This window comes from Bacillus rossius, chromosome 18, assembly GCF_032445375.1.
Source record: "Bacillus rossius redtenbacheri isolate Brsri chromosome 18, Brsri_v3, whole genome shotgun sequence".
Classification (NCBI taxonomy): domain Eukaryota; kingdom Metazoa; phylum Arthropoda; class Insecta; order Phasmatodea; family Bacillidae; genus Bacillus; species Bacillus rossius.
In genome coordinates, this window is record NC_086345.1 from 10,116,770 (window position 1) to 10,141,706 (window position 24,937).

General features: G+C 37.9%; 2 protein-coding genes across 20 annotated transcripts in view; one reads left to right on the forward strand and one right to left on the reverse strand.

Moving 5' to 3' along the window:
* LOC134541306 (oocyte zinc finger protein XlCOF6-like) overlaps nucleotides 1-1,824 on the forward strand; it is a 57,451-nt gene extending 55,627 nt beyond the window's left edge. The window contains exon 7 of the mRNA XM_063384670.1: nucleotides 76-1,824. Within this exon, the coding sequence (XP_063240740.1) occupies nucleotides 76-1,190 (1,115 nt within the window). The 3' untranslated portion in view covers nucleotides 1,191-1,824. The remainder of the gene's footprint in view (nucleotides 1-75) is intronic.
* The window catches only part of LOC134541305 (gastrula zinc finger protein XlCGF57.1-like), a 531,604-nt gene that overhangs the window by 104,667 nt on the left and 402,000 nt on the right, over nucleotides 1-24,937 (reverse strand). Inside the window, exon 6 of one of the 19 annotated variants that reach the window (XM_063384658.1) lies at nucleotides 1-24,937. This exon is cut by the window's right edge and continues 17,243 nt beyond it. The exons of the other annotated variants lie outside the window; for them this stretch is intronic. The gene's annotated coding sequence lies outside the window, so the exon portion shown is untranslated. 19 annotated transcript variants of the gene reach the window in all.

Genomic DNA, 24,937 nt, shown 5'->3' on the forward strand with positions numbered 1-24,937 from the left:
TTACATGAGTTTTCCTTTAATTGTTGTTCATGTTTCTCTTTCTTAACATATAAATTGTTCTTGTTTCTGTTCTAGCCACAGCAGCTGGATGGAATGAACCACACAGCTGTGTGGGTTACCATGGCAACACTTCATCAGGATGCATGGGCCACAGATCCCAAGACTCACCAGACACCAGCAGCTTAATCAAGCCAGAAGTGACTAATACTGACTGCACAAAATTATCAAGCTGCACAACAAGTTACCTTGGATCTACTGATAATTGTGTTAGCATACAGGATAGTTCATGCACTTATACACCATCAGAGCAGAACACTAATGCACATAGAGGCAAACAACCTCTCTCATGTCAAATATGTTCTGCTAAGTCTTGCTGTTCTGGTCATCTGAGACGGCACACTCGTCTACACTCTGGAGAAAAACCTTTCTCGTGTACAGTTTGTTCTGCTAGGTTTAACAATGCTAGTACTCTGAAGCAGCACACTTTTATACACACTGGAGAAAAACCTTTCTCATGTACAGTTTGTTCTGCTAGGTTTAGCAAAGTTAGTAATCTGAAGCAACACACACGTATACATACTGGAGATAAACCTTTCTATTGTACAGTTTGTTCTGCTAAGTTTACCCAGGCTAGTCATCTAATGAAGCACACTCGTATACATACTGGAGAAAAACCTTTATCTTGTACAGTTTGTTCTGCTAGGTTTAACGATACCAGTACTCTGAAGCGGCACACTTTTATACACACTGGAGAAAAACCTTTCTCATGTACAGTTTGTTCTGCTAAGTTTACCCAGGCTAGTCATCTGAAGCAGCACACAAGTATACATACTGGAGAAAAACCTTTCTCATGTTCAGTTTGTTCTGCTAAGTTTACCCAGGCTAGTCATCTTAGGCAGCACACTCATATACATACTAGAGAAAAACCTTTATCATGTACAGTTTGTTCTGCTAGGTTTAACAATGCTAGTACTCTGAAGCGGCACACTTTTATACATACTGGAGAAAAACCTTTCTCATGTACAGTATGTTCTGCTAAGTTTACCGTGGCTGACAGTTTGAAGCGGCACACTCACATACATACTGGAGATAAACCTTTCTCATGTTCAGTTTGTTCTGCTAAGTTTACCCAGGCTAGTTCTCTGAGGCAGCACACTCGTATACACGCTCGTGAAAAACCAATCCAATAAAGAGAATACTTGTTACACTTACTTATTTTAGTATTTTAAATATCATACTATACAATTATCTGGTACAGTAGAATCCCGCTGGAAGGACCCCTCACGGTTCCTGAAAAAACGGTCGTACTTACGGAAGGGTCGTTCCAGAGAATTTGGGCAATTTTTGGCCAATTCCCCCCCCCCCCCCCCCCCCTCCCGGCCATTTCACGGAAAGAACCGTCCGTTATTTGGGCAGCTTTAAAATAACATCGTGCTAACGTTTACGTAACTGGGTGGTTTGAAATATAGAGCGGCCGAGTTTTCGTACGTCGCGCCCCTCAAATTTTTCAGTTGCACATTGCGGAATTGCTTCTGTACTGCATTCACAATTTCTTCTCTCTGTCTGAGAATCGTGAAGAGAGTAGACTTCGGAATGTTGTATTGCTGCGCTATCTTAGTCTTGGAAATTGTTTTCTTACCCACTTGCTGGATGATCTCATATTTTTTCATTAGCGAAAGTGTATTTTGCTTGGCACTTATTATCACAAATGCGAAACGAAAATCCCAAAAAAAAAATCAAAATCCGTGTAAAACTGCGTGTGTCGTCAACGATCGTTCATAGAATCAAGCCAATAATTTTACCAAATCAAAATCCAAAAACAAATGCGTGTGTCGTCAACAATATACAAAATTCACAAAATCAAACCACTAACCAAATCGGCGTCCAAGAAACAAAGCGTAATAAGTCGTCAACAATAATAAAAACCAAGAAATATCCGAATCAACAAGCAAAAGAAGCGTATCCAACAGCGAGCAAGATCACACTAACAAGCCACAAGACAAAGACACGGGACGGCAACAGAAATGCGCATGCGCACCACTGTTTACCGTTATCGCTAGGGTGGCCAGTCTGGACTCTGGAGGGGTGGTATCTATTTTTAGCCATGCGTGCGCCTGCCAACAGTACAGCGCTCGCCAAGAAAAACGTGACGCGCAGCGCCGTACATAGTGTGTAGCGCACTTGTTTTTCATCCGATTTTACTCTTTTTTTTTTTCCGAGTTTTTTCACGGTTCCTCGAAAACTGGTCGTTCTTACGGAATGGTCGTTCCAGAGGGGGTCGTTCAGGAGGGATTCTACTGTATAACATTTCATATATATGTATTATAGTATTTTTCCTGTTGCCGATCCAAAGGAGGTTAGTGATGGGGGCTGCAGCCATTTTTTTACTTGAATAGTGACCATTAGTTAACATGTCTAAGTTACATATTGCAATATCTGAATACAAAAACAAAGTGTACTTTATAAGAAATTATGGCTACATGCAATTATTTTAATTTTTGTTTATTTTACTGACATGAATATGCTTGGGTAAGGTGTATCTTCAGTCAGACACTAGGGCTATGCGCAAACAGACTTTTTCTTTGAAGCAAATATTCCATTTTTAAATTTTTAATTTTTTTTGTATTATTTTCAGTATCACTTAAGTTTACAAAAATGCAAGTTGTATAAATGACTTGCTAAAGAGAAAGTGCTGGTTAGTTGCTCAGAAGTGATTTGAAGGGTCGTGTATAATCTTTAAAGTAGTTTCACAAAATTCTTACAGAGTGCAGTGTCGTAGCTACCAATCACAGAGGACTGTCCTTACCTCTGTTTCAGACAGCCAACCACTAGCTCATGTTACTCAGAGATAAAACTGAGCACATATAATTTACCTTCTAACTGGCTAATGATCTCAACATACTTTCATATGGCTGGCTGTACATTTAACTGAGAAAAAGTGTGTCTCGCGAGTGCCTGTCTCTGGTATCGTCCTTTCGTGGGTATTACAACCTTTTTATTAGATATAATGATAATCGGTGAAATTAAAGAAAAATCTACATTAATAAATGATTCACATCTAAAGAACAAAGTGAATTTCCACCTTTTGTTACTACCATGTTTTATCACATAGTCGTCACACTTTTAGTACAGTGTAACTCTGTTAAGACTTTTTCAAGGGACTGTCTCAAAAAATTTTTAATGTGAATAAAGTGACCAATGGTAACATTTTCTTATGATAACTGGGGCCTAAGAAGTTTAAATTTCTTATTGAAAATATAATTCTACTTGAATGTATGCTTAAATAAAAATTTTAAAAATGCATACAATCTACAAAACAAAAATATTTTTAGCATCTGCTTAGAATAACTTGACAATGAAAATTATGTCCTAATGTTTTTAGGGTATCCTATACTTATAACTTTTGTCATTTTGATACACACTAACTACTAGGGCTGTCCAGTTCAGGGCTTTATTGCTGTGTTCGAATGCGGTTCGGGTTTACATCAAGAACCTCGTTTCTCGATTCCAGTATTGGTTCTTGTAAATGAAAAAAATAATCTATTTTGCTACACTAAATATGAATGAAGTTTACTGGTTCAATATTTAATTATTGAAAACAATAAAAACCACAGAAAAGAAGCGTACCTACTCTTTACCTTAGCCTAAAACTTAATTTGTTTGAGTATTTTAAAACTAACCTCAAACCTTTGCTGTCATCAAATTCCTGATAGCAAAGATACTTTCTAATTTTATGATTTATATAATTGAAAATAATTTTTATATTTTTCTTACAATTCCTGTATTCAGTTTTGATGTTGGTAGTTTTACAACGTACAGTATGCTTGCGTGTAGGGATGGGGCGACCGAATCCAATATCCGCCGAATCCTGGGGATTCGAAGCTTCGGCAGGTCTGATATAGGATTTGTCAAAGGATTCGGTTTTTTACTATTTACGGAAAAAAAAAATACAGTAAAACTCACTTACGAGGTCCCGCATGGTAGGTTTTTCCGTATAAAGCGTTTAAATTAGAGGTGGGTCGAAAAGTATCAACCTGATTCTTTGGAACTGATACACGCCTGTATCAGGAACATCAAACGAGTACACTTGAAAAGTATCAAGTTTTTTAGTATTAGTTCAGAATTCGCCTGGAACAACACTACGGCCAATGTGCGCAGAACCCGATCGCAGATGACGGTCACTTGGGCGGAGCTTGTGAAAGGGGAGGGAGCAGGAACGACGAATAAGGGATAAAGAAGGGAAGTAATGTAGGGGAGGAAGCGCAGGGGAAGGCGTGGAAGGAAAGGCGCAAAGCGAAATTGTTACGAGTCGTTTGGTTATTGTCCCACATCAAAAAACGCTCAGTGCGCAGTGCGTGCACAGTCTCGTTCAATAATAAAACTAATGAAATTTTAATATTAAAAAGTACATTAATACAAGATATAATATTTATATTTGTGCACCTAACAGCTATGAAAATACAAATAAATTCTCAGTTGACACTAATAACAGATGTAATCAACATATGGATTTTTTTTCCGAAAACTATTAGTAACTAGTGTTTTCATACATTTAAAGATTACGATTTTATCAAAAATTAAAAATAAAAAAAAAAACAGATACGTACATTAGTGAGCATACTATATCAATGTTTACGTTTCAAATGTTTTTTCAGATTAGTCGATGATGATTTATAACTCAGTTTTTGTTTACACAAATTACAATTAGCAAACTCATTATTTTCCGTAAAAAAATTCCACACAAATGAATTCTTTTCCCTGCACATATCCATTCCTTATTTCACTATAAAGATACTAACTACAAAGCATGACAGCCCGCAACAATGTACGTGGTAATAGACGACCAGGACGAACTGCAGTGAATGTTGAACTGATTGATACTGGCTGTATCAGGCGGGCATGAGAGTAACAGAGGTAGAGAATTACCGGGCGTGATAAATAATGTATCAGACACCGATACCTTTTTACGCTGGTGATGATGGCACGGAGGATGTGTACCCTGTAACGAGAATGCTGATACCTTGTCGCTTCCTGGGACCGCTACTGCTCTGATACAAAAATATCAGAGACTTGTAACTAATTACATTACTGTATCAGTATCAGGTTGGAACAGATACCGAAAATTGCTGTAACAACCCACCTCTATTTTAAATTGCCCGAGGTCTCATCATTTACGCCATTAAATGTGTGATATAAAGTCCGTTAAAATTTTTTCTGAAACTTCCTGTCTCAAATAATGGCGCACGTAAATATGAACAAATACTGTAGAGGGAGAATACAGGACAGCTCGCTCGTTTTCGCGAGAAACCGACGGTGCTGCGCTCTCGCGGCTCGGCGTGATGACTACCCCTAGCTGCCGCGACCACGGCCGCGCCATACGAAAACCTCTGAAACTAAACTCGCTGAAGTACAAAGAGTAACAGTCAGAATTGAAAGGAATTATTATTAAATATTTTTTTTTTTTTTTAAATTCTATTGCCTTATAGAACGTAAAAATTTTCCCCAAGTCAAAATATTTATTTTAGAAAAACATACTCTCGTGAGTTGTAGTATTTCCCACTTCCCGCTTTCATTGTTAACTAAATATGCCTTATTTCTTGGTTTGTTGATATTATAGTGATTTTATGCTTTGTTTTCTTCTTCTTATTTTCACACAATTCCTTTTCAGATAATGTATTTCCTCGCAAAAGCATCGTTTACACCTTTTATAAAACAATTGATTATGACATTAAAATATTTGTTTTACGATGAATGTGGGAGAACCCGGAATAAAGAAAACAAAAAAGCAAAAGTCATGCACATGTAAACTGTATGGAATATCTAGCATATCAGTGGTTATAATAAGGTATGATCGGGGAAAATAAACTTCTTGCTACCTATTTAGGTACAGCTGGATAAAATTGTACAAGCATATTCGTCTCTTGTATATTATTTGCCTTTTTCATTTACAATGAAAGTGAATCTTGTAAAACTGGTTCTAGCTCTGGTACGTACCATTGTAATAATGCATTTATTTAAATATTATTTTAAAGTAACGAGGTATTAATACATATTTAATATTTATGGTAGCTAATTAAGATGGTGCGATTGTAAGTTCTAATTTAAGGATTATATTGTTTATTTACATTGTGTCAAATGCTATGTAGGGTCAGTTGGGATAATTATGAACACGGGGTAATTGTGAACAAGCGCTACTAGCGCTCATGTGACAGTGCCTGATACTAAAAGGAAGTTGAAATCAAATGTTTACATTCCTGTTTACTGAATTATAACATTCCCGACATTTTTTCTTTGAGGTTAGCTGCATGGTTTGTGTATTTCAAATATCTTACAGTTTAAAGTGATAAACAGATTTTTAGTGTATGTGAATATCCTTTGTTTCCATCATATTAAAACAAGTTAATTCTTTGTTTTAGTAAATATTTGACAATATATGTTTACTATAACAGAATATAAATAATATTTTGCTACAACACATTTTCAAGGACCTGCAGAACCATGTTCATAATTACCCCATACTTTTCATCATACGGGGTAATTATGAACAGTTGGTTTTTGTGTTTTGTTGCATGGTAGGCCATACATTTAGACATTACTGCTTGCAAAATTTAAATTTTGAGCATTACCTATTAATTTACAGAGATTTTAACTATTAAACATGGTAGCATCAAAAACATAACCTCACATTACATAACATAGAATAGGTAATAAGCAAAAAACGAGTTAAATGTCCGATTTAAAGATGGTAAGCCAGGTGAAGACTGGTACTATGGGTTTATGAAGCGACATCCTAACATTTCGCTAAAAAAAACCAGAACACTTGCAAAAAGCACGGAAGAATGCAAGGGATCCGTTTGTTGTTTACCATTTTTTTGAGATGGTTAGAATGCTTATGCAAAAAAACTCTGTAGAAGATGATTCAGGAAGCTTCACTTTTAATGCAGATGAAAGTGGGTTTCCTAACGACCCATCCCGCATGAGAGGAATAGGGGAAAATGGGAAACCTCTCAGCAGGGTTTCCGATGGTTCTGGAAGTACTTGCATGCGTTTCTGCTAATGGTGAGGTTCTACCCTCTCTCATAGTATACAAGGGACAAGCTGTTCATGAATGGTGGATATCACCACAACCATATCCTGGAACTATGTATGCTGCAACCACTAACGGGTGGATGGAAGAGGTCTCGTTTTATGAATGGTTCACTAAAATTGAGGGCTGCTCGCACGTTCCCGGCGATTTTAAGACGTTAAACATGGGCGCCACCACGTGGAAGGGCACGTGGACCCGCCTAGTCTCTCTCTCAGGGCGTTACGTAGCCCAAGTGGGGACGAGTTACCAGCCCTGTCTACCCTACCTACCCAGACCTGGCCCGCTCTAGGCGTCGGGCACGCCACACTCCTAGGCTAAGTAGGCTCACTCACCACGTGGTTAAATAAATTACTCAGTTTATATTTATACCCAGATTTAATTTCACTAGCACGTTTCTCTCCACGCCCGTTACACGTTACACGGTTAAAAAGCCTGAGGCACGAATCGACTTAGGTGAAGGCATGGTCCACACACGTGGCCATGCTACAAAGTATGCTTATTACACGATGGTTAAAAAACTCGACTGAGACAATTTAATTAATTATGCAGCCCGCTGACCGAGAGCTGCCCCGAGGATAACGAACGAAAGAGATTTAGAAAGAATTAACGATACAGAATTACTTGGTCAGTGATGCACAATGGTTGAGGTCCCCGGGGTGCTGGCGCGTCTGCTCTCGGTCAGTGATGAAGATGGACTGGGCCGAGCTCATCGCTCGCAGGTGGCAACATGGCGCCCTTCGCGCCAACACAATTACCGTTATTACATCCTACGATTCCGTGCCCCGGCGAAAGTTAAGCAAATTACAGATCAACATTAAAAAATATGTAAAAATTACTGGCAATTTAAAGTTCGTTAATATTTACTTATTTAATGATAATTTATATAAAAACATTCCTACTCTCGTCCAAGTCCGTGCCTATTCGGGTCCGCCCGGGCAACGTCTGTGGTTCTTTCAAGTAACATACAGTAGAATCTCGTTATAGCGAGCACGGTAATAGCGAGAACACGGCTATAACGAGGTATTTTTGAGGAATTTACGGCGTGATCGCTTGAAGCGCGCTTTTGTTATTTGTCTGCTTTATCTCCACCCCTTTCGCTCGCCACTAGACATCCTGCCGTTGACGCCTGTCACATTCTTCAGCCTTGCAGTCGCCACGTAAGTGCGTGGCTTTAAAAATAGAATCCCGTCCTTTCTTTCTTTTATCAAACTTCCGTCGGCACTAGAGCTGTAGCAAACCGTATGTATTCGGTACTGAGTAACGGGTGCGCCATCTAGTAACGAGTAACGAAACGTTACACACGAATGCATCTCGTTACTCGCATTTTTCGTATGTTTTACGCATGCGAGCGCATATTAGATGAATTTACGTTACAAAGATCGAGGTTTGTTTATTAAGTAAAGTATAATTTGGAAATTCGTCGTCCAAGTTTATGTATGTTTTTGTTTTTATAATCACGTATTTTCACGTTTTTTTGGTTGTTATCTTAAAAGAGATAATATTAGAAAGCCGCTCTAATGAGATTTAATTGTTTCTTGGTTAACAAAAACTATTAATTATCAAATATTGTTAATTGTTTATATTCTATTTATTATTATTTACGCGACGTCATACTGTACGCGTACGCAATACGACTGGATTCGTTGCTGCAACATAAAACAGCATGTTATGCGGTATCAGAAGTAATGAGTAACGTAACGATAGTAACGAATACATTCGGGTACACATTTTTTCGTTACTTTTACACCTCTAGTAGGCACTACCGTATTTATTTCCGAATCGCTAGGACAGTTTTCTTGTAACTTTTGTTTCGGTCAGTTGTTGGGGTATCTGTCCGGGAAAGGGGTGGTGATGGTTTGAGTTTAATCACTAATTTATTTTCTAAAAAAGTTGACAGGTTTCTTTAAATGAAAAAAGTATAGTTTTACAGCGACTATTTCGTTTGAGGCGTACGTGCGTTGCCGCACTCCTGCTAAATCGTCGCGCTACACTAGCACCACCTGTTAACTACATCCCGAACCAACATGGCCGCCAGCAGACAGCCCGCGTCGACAATAGATAGCAGGACAATGCTGCGTCGGCCGCGGGCTGAGATGCTATACTTACGTGGCGTGGTAGGGTATTCCATTCTGGTTATTTTGACGCAATCGGTGATTGCATCCGTACTTATGGGGTATCGTTTTAAAGAGAATTCACACATCTACTCACAGAAATTAAGATTTCGTTAATATAACCTGTTATTTTCCAATTATACAGGTTTAAACACAATATTTATGCTATTTTCGGTTAATTTTTATTTTTTGGGGCCCAAAATTTGTCCAATTCGGTTATAACGAGGACACGGTTATAGCGAGGATCAAACCCGGAACCGTGACACCTCGCTATAACGGGACTCTAGTGTATTTAAATTAAAGAATACACAAGTAAACTGCATAACACTGGGGCAAAGATGAATGAAAACAAACAAAAAGGTTTACAAATAATATTAAAACGTAGCAATTTTAGGGGTCGCCGCACTGCTTCTAAGCGCCCTCTTGTGGTAGTTCGTGGCGCGCAATTCAAACACACGACTACGTACATGGCGGTACAAATGCCAGGGAAGGGGAGGGGGATGTTGAGGAAACGGAGACTGACTAGGCTCATGGGGCGTAGCCCCGGCTGACGTCAAGATATTCATCACCCATGTAAATGAAATACGTAAAAAGAAAAACATGGCACATAAAACTGCTTTTCTTTTTTATGATGGTTATGAAAGCCATACAAGCATTCGCATTATCGAGCAGGCAATCTTCAACAATGTGGAGCTGATAAAATTTCCCAGCCACCTTACAGATCGTCTTCAACCACTAGATAAGTGCATATTTGGCCCAGTTAAGACTGAATGGGACAATGTTTTAGTTATCCATGGTAAAACCAAGATGGGAAGTGGTCCTTCTCGTCTGAAAAAATCTGAGTTCGCGACATTACTGGGGAACGTTTGGGCAAAGATGAAAACGGACAACATTGTCAAAGGCTTTCAGTCAACTGGGCTGTTTCCTCTTGATAAAACAAAACGAACAGAAGATTTTTTTGATCCATGAGACCTGTCCCGATACAAACAATTTATTTTAGTGGAGAATGACAAATTCACCATCACTAAAAGCCAGGTGAAAGCTATTCTGCCGTGTCCAAAATACAAAAAAGCAGGAAGAAAATCTGTGTACAAGTTTAATGGCAGTGTTAATGTGAAAGAGAAGTAAAAATTAGAAAATTTTGATTCATTCTGCATATTTTCAGTAATTTGCTTCTTGATTTTAATAAAATATGTTAATGAAATAAACATCCAATGTTGTCCCATTGACACGTTGTTATGGTTGTTGTAATAGAATAAAATAATTTCCTGATAAAAAAGTAATCTTTGGATCATTGTTAAGTTCGTATTGGGGTAAATAAGAACAACGTAATTATCCTCTTGAATGATATCTGCAACTTATCCCTGCCAAATATTTTTGTGTGAACTTTATGATTTTTATAGTCTACCATCTGTACACAGATAAAGATGTTCATAATTACCCCATAGTCTCCGGGGTAATTATGAACAAGCATTTTAGTTACTTTATAATTAATCCACAGCAAAAATAACCAATTTTAATTGAAGGTTTGGAGTAAAACAATAGTTTTATGGAGGTTCTAAAAGGTTTTGCATGGTTAATATGCTCCTAAAAGCCATCAGTAATTGAAACTAGTAAAATTTGTTCACAATTACCCCAACTGACCCTACTTCTACATATTTATGTCATACTGAAATTATGTATTTTTTCATCTCCCTTTAATTTTCAATATTATTTAAAAGTCCATGTTATTTAATTTCATAATATCGTACTCAAATCTCTGTTAACTGTACATATAATTATTATATACGTATTATACACTATATGAACAACTGTACTCATTATATTGCATATATTCATAAAAAAACTTTTAACCAATAGGCTGTTGAACGATAGCAAATCAATAGTATTTAGTGGCTAAAAAATTTGGATAATTTAATTAATTCATTAGATAATTCCCTAAATGAACGATGATTAGCAATAGAATGCTTTGAAATTTTTTACTTCAATTTTCCTTGAAAATATGCTGTTCATTGTTAACTATTTTTTACATCGAAAGCAACTAACTTTTCAGCAAATAAATTTACATCTGCATGGCCGCAAAGAATACCAGGGTCAACACAATTTTTTTCAAAAGAATCTGTTGATTAGTCTAGGTGCAATGACGAGTTGAATTTAATACATTTTAGGCTTGGAATGCACGCCGAGCCGCTAGGTAGCAGCACTGACGCTCTTCGCCCGCGCGGCTGTGCTATTAGTATAGAGCTGTCCTGTATTCTCCCTCTACAGTATTTGATATGAAGAAAAGACAAATGAACAACAACATACGAAGAAATATGGATGATGTACCATAACTACAGTACAAACCCAATAGTTATTTTAAGATAATTACCATAATAAGAACTAAAGATTCTTTGTAGAATACCATAATTACTACAGAAGCATAATAGCTACCATATTTGCACTATAGTTACCGTAACAACCGAGATGTAATGTATTATTTATTTATGACATATTAAATTAAAGAACATTGTTGAAAAAAAAAGGATGTTAAACTTTGATATACGGTTGGCACATGTTGCTAAGAAATAATGTGATGTGAAAGAATGCAGTACTACTACGAAAAGTGAAAATGGTACTTGTGGATTTTTAGGTTATGGCAGTCTCTTTTGTTTTTCAGTAATATCGGCCGAAAATTAACAAGCGTACTGTATCGGAAGTCGGCAGAAATGCCGATTCAACTAAATATTGGCAAAATCGGCTTCTTCAATACAGCTCTACATTTAATGACATGAGTAAACATATTTCAGACTTCAGGATATTGAAAAAGACTTTAATTTCCATGTAGGTTTATGTGTGTATGTTTTTTTTGCAAGTGTAAATTGAATGAAGTAAAATGCTTTTATTTTTATTACTTTCAATTGATTAAACTGACCAGTTACAGATATTTATGACACTAATTTTGAGGTTAAGCAATTTTACTAAAGCATTCCAGCCACGCAGGTTGCCAGCGAGAGACGCTTCTCTTCTGCTGGAAACACTATCTCCAATCGTAGAGCTAATTTAACTCCTGAACGTGCAGAACAAATTATTGTTCTGCATGATAGATTAAAGAACAGAATTTAATAAGACTCTGTGACAATCTCTCTCAGAATTATTGTGCTGAAAAGTGGAAATGTTGAAACAATGTGAATGTACTTTTCAAACAACATGATTTTTGGTGTTAAGTTTGTTGAAGCTCAGTAAGGACTCCAGAAAAATTGACAAGGATGAAATTTTCCAAAAGATATGTTACATTTACACAAACATATACTTGGTTATGTTAGTTAGATGATATCAGTTACTAATGAACCAATGGAAATCGGTAAGATTCAATGGAAAAAAATGTTATTTTTTTCTAGCAGTGCAAAATGTAAACACACACTGTAAATAGTTACACAAAATTAATAAGCCCACTTCATTTTAATACTTTATTCAAACATTATACTAAGTTTAAGATAAAAATAATTTCCCAAAAGTGTAACTGTACCACAAAAGCTCGAGCTCGGCTCGAAGTAAAATTCTTAGGATTGCAGACCTCTAGCTTATTTATAGAAAAAATCCTAACTGCTAATCTGTACTAAAACTGAAATTTCTCAAGAAAATTGTTTTGTCTTTATATACACTTAGGCTATACCAGAAATGTACCAAACTACATGTGATAAAGTCAAAGGACTTTTAGTGCAAGCAGAATACATCTCACTTACATTAGATATGTGGACATCATCTGTTAAAAGATTCGGGTTTGGGTTCGAGATTCGGCAATTCCAGTCGAGGATTTGAGTTAGGATTCGGATTCGAGGAAATCAGGATTCGCCCCATCCCTACTTGCGTGGTTTGTTTATATTGTAATTGGCCTTTAATGTACAAATGGCAGGTAATAGTAACATTCTAACTGACAAAAAACAGTACAACCAATATACGAAATGAAGTGAAAGATGACACATTGTTTCAACAGTATTTGTGCCATCACTGTTTTGCTATTGTTTGAAACTTCTTCTTTGTTAAGCAGAGAACACATGGAAAAATGTTTGTAGCAGCCAGCCACTATTAACATCAGGAATTCTATGAATGTATATACAATGCTTTAACGAAGATAAAAATTAACCAATTAAATTATTATGGCCAAAAAATAGGTGAAACCTAGATGGCTTGTTCCGGTTCCTGTCTCTCCAAAAAAAATGTTGTAACTATACCCTATTACATAACTTTTTTGTGCCTTGTTACATTGCAAGATGTTGGCAACATTGAAAGAATGTGTGGTATTTTCTCTTTCCCACATGATTAACATATCACCACGCGAGGTAACAAAAAGGAACAAATTTTCCCGGAACCAAAACCGAAGAGTTTAAGAGTCAGTTCCACGTCAGGTATTTTAAAGGGAACTGAACCCGGAACCAAAAAATCACATGGGAGTAATAATCACGAAAGAGTGAAAGATGTCAAATATTGTTTTCTCAGCACCAGAGAGTGTGCTAGATGCATGCCATCTGCGAGCTATCGATATTGATATTTGACTACGTGTACACACTTTTTACAGGCAATAACGTAACCAAGCATGATGCCAACTAGTGCTGGCTACCTTTTCATACGCACTACACAGCGGTGACGGAAGAATTTACACATCTACCAACTTCATATTTCTTTCAATTAATTAAGTACACTGTAATGTAATGTATAATGGATTTTAACTTTAAATATTCATTTTAAACCAGTACAGGATTTTTAGGCAATCTTTTACATAGGAAAAAATAACTTGCTACATATGGAGGAAATGGCGGGACCGAAAAATTTAATCGTATTAGACGGGAAATGGTTTTGTACTGTGCGGGAACTTATCAAACAAGTTTTACTGTACTATAATCAAGTTTGAAAATAAGGGGTGCAATTTTTATGCAATAAAAGCATTTTTTAGGTTAATTTTTTCATAATACATGATGCATGGAAAGTATGTTTAATTAAAAGATCAGACCATACAAAAGCACACCAAATATTTTAATTAATTATTTATCCAACATTTTGTTAAAAAAAATTTTTCATCATGAATCAGAAGTAATTAATGTGTCTTTTCCATTGTAACCTGGAAGAGAGAAAATGAAAACATTAAAAATTACACAATAGGTAGTTCAAATAAAACACATACTGGTAATTTATCTCAAAAGAGATATTCGGCATCACTTATTTTCGTACTTGAAGAAAATATATTTCTGTCGAGGTAATTTTCTGAATCGTTTCCATTCCCATCACGCTGCCAGATGTGATCTTCACTTCCATCAATAGCGATAGAGATACTCATTTTCCTGAAGCTTTGACAACCAGTTCAAAAGATTTATCTGGTACCAACTTGCCATTATCCACTCGCACACTTTTTCCAACAATTCCTTTTTATTTTTCTTGTGGGATATTGTGCATGTTCACCAGTTGACATCCATTCTGCAAAATAACTGTGTTAACTGTCTTTGAAAGGCACATTCACACACACATCAAATGGTTGTAATACTTACATTTGGACACCTAAAATTATGCCTTCGATTATTTTCAGCTCTGGATACACCAGGTGACCTTGGAAACTTTAAAGCTGTGTAAGTAACACCCTAGAACGATTATTCCATTCACACTTCACCCAGTCCAACGTTAACTTCTAGTTCATCCACACTTTTTCTGAATTCATACAAGCATTCCACGCAGAAATTTTTTTAGCAAAGTTTTATGTTTAATAATGTGTGGTAGTAGTTAACTTCTGTCAGCCTTTATTACAGCGTGAAAATGCATCTCATCTTCTCATTTCCTGTTCTTATTGCAACACTTTCTGCATTTTCTACCAAACAAGTAGATTTTAACGTATTATCAAAGTAGACAGGCGTCTGGTATGCATTACCAATTTAAGTACGCTTTTATGCAGAATCTCAAGCTTGCGGACTGAAAACGGGGAATCTTGCAATTTTTTCTATGTAATCTGCAGGAAGCCTTCGACACACTGAAGTTGTCCTACATACACTCAAATTATTGCACAGCAGGAAATATACAACCCAGCCTACAAATGCTTCGAACTGCCTGTTAGGAGTATTGTTGTGTTTTTCTAATTCCCCGGCCTTCACCTTGAGCAGTCAGTAAGAAATGGCATTTCCATTATTCCATTATTATTTCTTAGTTCGCGCACATATTTGAGCACGCTTGCATCGACTTTCCGATCAATATAGGTTACACTTGGCTATAATTTTTTTTTCTAATTCCGCACTAATTTTTTGTTAAAGGAAAATTCACAGCCAGCTGCTCTGTCATTGAATATATGTAAAAATAACTGTCCTGCTTTGGTTTTTTATTAATATAACTTCATGAGCAAGTAAAAATGGTTTAGTTAAAATATCTCAGCGGTGTGTGAAAAGCAGCATGGATGATGCCATTGTGCTGTGTCTGACGCCCGCCCAGTGGCCTAGTCTATGCCAGCAACCCACATGACTTGTTGGTCTAGCATTGTGATGCAGGAGGGGAAAACTAATAAATAAACCAACCAGAGTATGCGTGTGTGCATTCTGCGATTGCGTGTGGTCACGTAGTGGTGTTGACATTTCTACCTCCCTCTCTTATCATTGCAAATGTCAGTGAACTGGCACCCTACAAAACCTTAGCATATCTATTTTGACTTTTCAATTTGAATCAAAGATGGAGATCTAATTCTTCACCGAAGATGAATTTGAGGGCGAATATCACTTAAATATTTCGCTACATGAAGAAAAATACGATACAACTTTTGAGTGCTTGTGTGGGTGTTACGTGGGCATATTCTGTATATTGGACAGTGCGGGAAACATACAGCATACCGTATTTACTTGCGTAAAGGCCCCCCTTTTTTCCCCAAATTTTGACTCCAAAAAAGGGGAGGGGGCCTATACGCGAATTTGGAGGAAAAAATAGATTTTTCTTTTTAAGTCGTGCGTCTTTATTCGAATGAGGGAGGGCGGGGGAGGCAGTGACGCGGCAGGAGGAAGAGAGAGGCAACGACTCCGCAGGGGGGAGAGGCAGTGCTATGAAAGGGGGGGGAGAGAGGCAGAGGCAGCGCTGTGACAGGAGGGGAGAGAGGCAGAGGCGTGGCTTAACCTCCCTCCTGCCAGCTAGCCAGCCAACCAGACAAAGGAGTGTTAGAATCCTTGACCCACTTCCCTTCCTCCTTCACTTCCCCTCTTCTACTCCGACAACACTCCACATCAACACAGCGGCAGCGCATGAGTCCAGCATTCTTTATCTTTATGTCGTTTGAGATAGGACTAACTGCTTACGTCTGGCATGCCTCACGACGGTCCTACTGAGAATGGACAAACTATAATACCAGTCTCTGTATCACTGCCGCTCACAATACATGGCTTGCTGTTTGATGCATGCCAAGCTGCCCTGCCCTCAGATAAATCCAGAAAAACACGTTTTTAAATTTTTTCTCAAAAATGTTTACAAAACAAGGAGGGAGGCTTATACGCGGGCGGGGCCTTTACGCGAGTAAATAAGGTATTAACTATTTGCCACTACGTGTAAATAACAAACAAAAATAAAAAAGTTAATCGTTTGATGAGAGCTTCTGGCAAGCTTTTAGCAAATTTTGTAGAACAACAATATAGGAAGGTCGCCAAAAAAACAGGCGATGCGTTGTGCAGCGCATTATATGTATTGGCATGTCCTGCTCCTACAGCGTAAGAGCATTTGGGACAATGTTATTTTAGCGATTTTTATTTCACATTTTTTAAAAGTTTTCTTCAGTAGTTGTATTTTATTATGGCTGGAAAAATTTGTTCAATGTTTGGTTGCAACAATTACGATGTTGCTAACTGTTCGAAGTAGTTTTTAAGATTTCCGAAGTACAAAACACTGTAAGAAACTCACTCCACTACTTCATAACCATTGTACAACTACTAAATCATCATTAGCGGCCGGGAGTCCATAGCCGACGGACGTGTGTGCGCGCGCTCCTCGTTTACCATCGGTTATCTCGATCTATTTTGGTTTAACATCGTCTGTTGGTGTTAAATATTAATTCGTCCATCTTAGATCAACCTGATTTCCGGGTTTTTTTGCCCCAATATGAACCTCTCTCTTTAAAATCAGTGCAGGTCGTCAACACGGAAATGTTTAGATCGCCAACCAAGAAATCTGGTTCCAGTTCTAGTGCAACTCAGGAACTACCCACGTTGGAGATAACCAAGCTGGAAATAATGAAGCCAGATGCTCTTAAACTTGATGATTTAATTAAAAAGGTTGAACTGCTTTGCAATAAAGTTGATGCTCTTCAAAACGAAAACGCTCAACTCAAGTGTCTGCTTATCGACTCCCGCTCTGAAACGGCTGTGATTAAACAAGAACTCATCTCAATAAAAGAAAGTTTGTTTGTAATAAATAAAAGTGAGATATCTTATAGTCAGGCTTTAATGAAGTCTTTGAGCGACAAAAAAACTGAACGTGTAGCAGCACAGAGCGTCTCAGGTAACAGGCGTCCGTCCAGTGACCTACTTCTGACGCAGCAAGAAAAAAGTGATGTCACCAAAAACAACCACACCAACCAACATGCTGACTCTGACGGCTTCACCGTTGTGCAAAATGCACGAAAATCCAAAATGAAGGCGAATACAGAGTCCAAGCGTGAGCCGGGGAGAAAGAAAACACAGATGCAAGTGGGTATAAGGAATATTCCCACCCTTAAAACGGTCGCCAAGCCTGTTCCGAGAAGAACAAAAGCACTGTTTGTTACTCGTTTTGATCCTTCTGTTCAAGCAAACGAGATAGTTGACTACATAACTAATGAACTCAATCTTTCACATGTTAAGGTAGTGAAACTTAGAACCAAATTCGATTCTTACGCTTTGTTTCACATAGTAGTACTTGAAGAAGATTTTAATTGAATAAATAACATAGTATTCTGGCCGAGTGGGTGCTTAATCAGTCCCTTCTACGGTAAACTCCACCCGGAACAAATTGCTACCAGTGACTCTACATCAAATAATTCCGTCAGCACTGATAAGACCGTCATCCCCATGAAGCCCTTATCAGCTGGTGTCACTGCAACGAACCAGTCTCCGGTGCCAGGAGGAGCACCGTAATTTGTTTGTGTGCATCCTATTTCAAAGGAATTGGAAATTTTTTATCAAAACGTCCGTGGTCTGAGAACTAAATCAAAAGAATTCTATGAAAACATTATTATCTCTAATTATGATTTTATCTGTCTAACTGAAACCTGGTTCAACGATCTTAGCATTAATTCCCACTACTTCACAGACCAATACTCAATCTACAGAAATGACAGAGACGCCTTGCTGACTTCTAAAGATCGTGGTGGCGGTGTTTTGATAGCAGTCAATAAGTTTAAATTCACTTCTATTCAGCCTATTTTTCACCTGGACTACCCCGGAATTGAATCTGTTTGGTTAAAAGTTAAAATGTCTCAGAATAAATCCTTTATAATTGGCAATATATATTTACCACCCCAAACATCACCAAATATTTATTCATCTTATTTTGAGACTTTAGAAGATAAACTGGCTGCTTATCAAGATGAGTTAGTGCTACTTGGTGATTTTAACGTCCCAGGTGTTGATTGGACCAATAATCTAACTACCAACATCGTGCACACGCACATCAAGACTAAAGCACAATACATTCTTATAAACTGTATATCTAGTCTTGGTCTATTTCAGTATAATACAATCCTATCATCCAAAAACCTCTTAGATCTTTGTTTTACAAACATCTCGCAATGTTCAGTATCTCATGCGGATGAAGCACTTGTCACTGAAGACCCATATCATCCTGCCTTAATTATAAAAATATCTGACAGCATTCCTTATGTGGTCAGTTCTACTAGAGTCTCTAGGTCTTATATAAATGGTGACTATCTTGGTCTTTACAATGCTGTTAAAAACTATGACTGGTCAAATTTCTATGAATCTACTGATGTTAACTATCTTGTTGATCAATTAACTACTTGTATATGTCACAATATTAATGAATTCATCCCCGTTTTCATTAGCAAACCATCTAAATACCCTGTTTGGTTTTCAAAAGACTTAATTCAAGCTTTAAAATCCAAGAAACATTTTCACAAACTTTACAGAAGAAACAAAAATATGTACTATTATACTAAATTTTCATTCTTTCGAAAACAAACCAAATATATTATCAAGCGTGATAAAATAAATTGGACCAGAACCACTAACAATAATATCAAGAACAACCCTAAGAAGTTTTGGCGCTATGTCAAATTAATAAAAAACTGTTATCATGAACAGCATTCGTTAAAAGTTAATGATGTTGTATCTAGTGATCCAGTGGTGTTGACTAATGTATTTGCTGAATACTTTTCAAGTGTTTATGTGTCCTCTAATGTCAATTACCAAGTTCCCACCTTAAATTCATTCCTTGATACAATATCTGTTCCCTCTGTTTCTGACAGCCTTGTGCTTTGGGGCATAAGGGCTCTAAAACCCTCAATGTCTACAGGACCCGACGGGATTCCTAATTTTATTCTGAAAGGCTGTTCAAATATATTAGTACCCCTATTAAAACATTTATTTAATACTAGTTTAATAACCCAAGTTTTTCCAAATAAATGGAAAATTGCAAAGGTCATTCCAATTCATAAAAACGGTAGCAAATTAAATGTGGTTAACTATAGACCAATATCACTATTAAATGGTCTCTCTAAAATTTTTGAAAAAATAGTTTTTAAAATCACTAATTTCCAACTAAAAAATCGTTTATCTAGTAATCAACATGGCTTTAGATCAGGAATGACCACAGCCACCAATCTAATTACTTCCCTCAATCCTATTTTTAATGAAGTCATTAGCAGGGGTCAGGTAGATGCCTGCTATTTTGATCTTGCTAAAGCTTTTGATACTGTAAACCATTCATTACTATTAGGCAAGTTACATAATTTTGGTCTTAGTGACAATTATATTAATTGGTTTTCTAGCTACCTTAAAAATCGAACTTTTTTTGTATCTATCAACAACTCCCATTCTTCAAATTTTATAGCTAGTTCTGGAGTTCCTTAAGGTGGTACCTTGTCTCCTTTACTTTTTAACATATTTATTGATGACATTACTCAAATTCTGAATCATTCTTCTGGCACTCTATTCGCAGATGATCTAAAAATAAGTAGAAAAATTTTCTCTTTTAATGACTTTATTATTACAAACTGACATTAATGAAATTAATAACTGGTGTAAAGCCAATCTTGTGACCCTCAACAAAGGCAAAACAAAAATAATATCCTTTACCAGAAAATACCTTCCTATCAAATACGATTTTAAATTGGGCAACACCTTAATTCAGAAATCCTCTTCTCTCAAAGATTTAGGTATCATTCTAGATTCTAAATTGTTCTTTCACCAACATGTTCAACATTTAATTTCTAGTTCCCGAAGAACATTAGCTTTAATTAAATATGTCACATGTTATGCTACCAAAACTGATTCTATCCTCTCACTTTATTTAGCATTAATTAGGTCAAAACTAGAATACTGCTCAGTAATTTGGAACAACATCAATATGTGCGATAATATGAAAATTGAAAATATTCAGAATAAATTAATAAATATTATTATTCAAAAACAACTTCCTCTACCCAATCTGATATCTCTCTCAAGTCAAAGAGAATTACTTGACTTTATTTTTATTAAAAAATGTTATACTAACAAATTAAACTGTAAATATATACTTGACAACACCGGTTTAAGAGTACCTCCTTTTAACAGTCGTTTAACTTCCACTTTATGTACAGTTAACAGAAATAATGATATTATCTTTAGGCTAATAACCAATTTTAATAAATTTGATAAAGACTTTAATTATTTTCCTTAGTTCCTAATGATCATATGTGTTTTAGTTCTGTATTGACTAAATTGTAACGTTTGATTTTTGTTTTATTGTCTTTCGTTATGTGTGTTTTGTTTTTATATGTATTATATTGTATTGTTTTGTGTTTTTCATTTATGTTTATTATTGTGAGTGTATATGTATCTAATTGTGTGCCAACCATTAAAGGCTTTGTCCTGTTGGTTGGCATGTTACAATTACAAATAAATAAATAAATAAAAATAAATAAAGGCCTCAATGCTTGTGGCGCTAGATTAATATGTGCAGCTACTAGCTTAACTGTTGTTGCTATTTATTATACTTGTCTTGTATTGACACACAGATTTATATATATGCACATATGCTTGTGTGTCGGGGGGCGCCAGGCTAGTGGAACAGTAGGCCGTTGGTGATGGGTCCCGAGTACTCTGCCCCCGCGCGCCCCGCCAGGTACGCGGCTTGAAATCTAACCTGTATTTCCCTGAGGCCGTTCGGCCGTGTGGTGGACGGGGTGGCGCGAAATAATCGTAAGCGACACCGGTTATGTTGATTTACGTTTAAATAACGGACTTCTCCGGTGGTATGCATGGGTACTCGGTACTCCCTATGCGTACTCTACGCGGTGGCAGAACCGCTACAAACACTATGCGAATGCGCTATGCTGCGTCTCACCCGTTGTACAGTTACATTAACATTCGCTGATTACAGAATTAACACGACACACATATAACACAATGAACTTGCTGCGAAAGTCTCGTGGAGCACGTTACGAGTGTTCTGGAGACGGCTAGTACCGAAAGTTAACTGTCTTAGGGTGGCTCAGTGAGCGTGACCTTAAATTATACCTTACACTTACTTGTGGTTGCAGCCGGCAGGCGTATGTGCGGCGGTCTAGCGAAGGCGTCTTGGCTGGAGTCGGCAAGTGCCGTAAGTGGCGTGGCCCGCGAAGTGGTGCGGAACCACGAACGAAAACGGTCGGGATAAGCCCGGGTCCGCAAAATACACGCCGAGTCAACGTGAGCAGCAAATAAGTAAAAAGAAAAGGTTTAGATATTAAAGTGACTACAAAATGAACGGTCCGTGAAACAAAGTGGAGGGCTGCTCACGGACACACGTCTTTACCCGGCGCGGAGTGCTTGGAGACTACCGAACATGGCCTCCTCGCAAGGAAGGGAAACTTTCACCTCATTTGTGAGCCGGCGCCAAAAATTTACATTAACTTAATTTGCTCTATTATAAACTGAAAACACGTTCCAGGTGCCCAATTAAAAGGTAGCACCTGGTAATTGGGTGCTTAAGGCTTAACAATTGTTTAAGAGTATTTAATTATTTGAATTGTGGCATCATGTTGGCGACTGTAAATTTATTCACATATTTGTCTCACTGTGAATTTTTTTAGTGGGATTTCTCCTAAACCGACTTGATCATTGTCACGGGCACTTTAATTAAGGCCAGTGGCCGCAGTGAATGTTAATGAGGTTCGTTAACCTCTCCGGGCGTGCGGTGTTCACACGGAGTGGCTACTACGCACTTGTTTAGTATCTGGGAATTAGTAATTTTGTACTAATGTCTTTTTCCTTAATTGTTTTATGGGTTCGAGCCCCAGGGGTTCCCTGTCCTTAAGTTTCTTTGAGTCTATTGGGGTCACGCCCGAGGCACTCGCCTGACTCATTCTCGCCGGGCTAGGGGTGCGCTCCGAAAATGGGATCGGGTACTAGCGGTGTGGGGAACGGGCTTAGAGGCAATTGTCGGGACGACGTCAGTTCTATGACATCTGTAGAGACCTATAAAAATGTTTTCATGAGTTTGTTACCATGAAAACCTTTTTTGTGTGCATTTTTATCTTTGGATTTGTTGTGACTCGTGGGTGCGAATTTCTGGCATACTAATTTATTTTTACAGTCTGCAATTTGTCATCAGCAAAGTTTAAAAAATAAATATCATTGCCATTTTTGAACATAAAATTTTTATTTTATTTTCATAGTATAAAAGTATTACAGTAACGGATATACATGTAACTTGTGTTTTAATTCGAGTTCATTTTCGGCTACACCATGTACTGAGAGACTCCAACAAAGATATGTCATTTCGGCTGTTTATTTCAAGTAATAAAAATGTATACTGAACTTTGACGTGCCTCGGCCTGCGGTCCCTAAGTCCCTGTTGCGAATTGTCCTGCGACTCGCCCTGATTTGCCCGCGTAGCTCCAGTCGGAGAGAAGGTGGAGTTCAGGCCAACGTGGCCGGGACCGTGAAACATTGGACCGGGAGGGAAATTTGTATAGATAAGAGGAAATGTAGAATGTTGCAAGGAGAAGATGTTGCTGTCCGTTTTTACGAGCTACTTTATTCCGTCGCAGCCCTATCGCAGCCTGGCCGACGCGTTGCGGGACGAGAGTCCTCCCTCGCCGCGACCCGGACTCCCGGAGATATACTGGTAACAACTGGAACGCGACTCGATGTGACTGCGGAGGCAGTCCCGTGACGAAACGTACTGGTTATGAAAGTTCAGACGTGCACAACGTGCGTCTTGAGCGGAGCGAATTGCGAATTGAAGAAGACGCGATCTTGTTAACGAGATTTGTTACTGGAAATCCTGTCACAGCCTGGACGATCACGTCGGGTGACGAACGTTTCATCCACGCTGCGACCCGGACTCCGTAACGTGCTTCTTCTCGCAGAGCGGAGCGAAGTAGGTCTGCTCCGTGCTGCAGCCAGACAGCAACTGACACTCCGCCGCCCGCCCGTGTTAGCTGTGGAGAGGAAGGGGAAGAGGGCCGGCGTGGGAGAGACGCGACTCGCGCGGCGGGCCAGGCTTGCGGTTCCACATGATAACATAGGCACTGAAAAATATATACAAAAATAAATAAATGCAAATTATTAAAGAATTATGAAATATTATAAATTACTTTACAAGTTACAAGTTAAGAACTATGACATTATAAAATATTATACAAAACGTATTTTACAACAGGAAATACACTGACACGATAATTATAAGATAGAAGGAATTATTTACAAAACACGTATTCGTTTAAGGACGTTCCAGGGCACACGCTGGTGTGTCCCTGGTCGTAAACACCACCCTGCACTGGTAATGCAAGAGAGGGCGCTGACGAGGCATAACGGCCTGAAGGAGCCCGGGAGACACTTGGGTCGAAGTCAACTTCATATAAATGTATGTTATTTTGAATGACAACACAGTTTGTCAAAGAAACAAATTACTTTTTGTGTAGTCAGAGTCGGCCCAGGCAATAAACTGGAATCATGTCTGGATCTAGTGAAGATGAGAACGATTTTCTATATGATAATTACGAATTTGGTGCTGATGGTGATGCACGTCCAGCAGTATCAAATTTTGATGCAGTTTTCTGTAGACTTTTGGAAGAAGCAGAAGAACCTGAGCAAGATCGCAACAATGACAACACTAGTGACAATACAACTGTTCACCATTTCGACGACGACTTCTTCGGGTTGGATGTAGCAGAGGAAACTATCTGTGATGAACCATGTGAAGAGGACATTCCAGGACCCTCTACTTCAACAAATGAAAGAAGAAATACGACAAGACAATACAAAAGTCAAAAGAAAGTATCTCAGGCACAACTTCATAAAAAGAACTGGGCTTGTCAGAAGAGCAGGTGAAGATTACTGGGAAGGAAGACCTGCCTCAAGAAATTTTAGATTTGGACACACCATTTCAATATTTCCAATATTTTTTCACAGAGGAGCTACAGGAAAAAATTGTGGAAGAATCGATACCGTACAGCTGCCAGGTAAACTCTGACGAGCCAGTCAATTTTACAAAGTCAGATTTACAAGCATATCTTGGAATATGCATTTTGACCAGCATAATGAGTGAGAATAATACCAGGACTTATTGT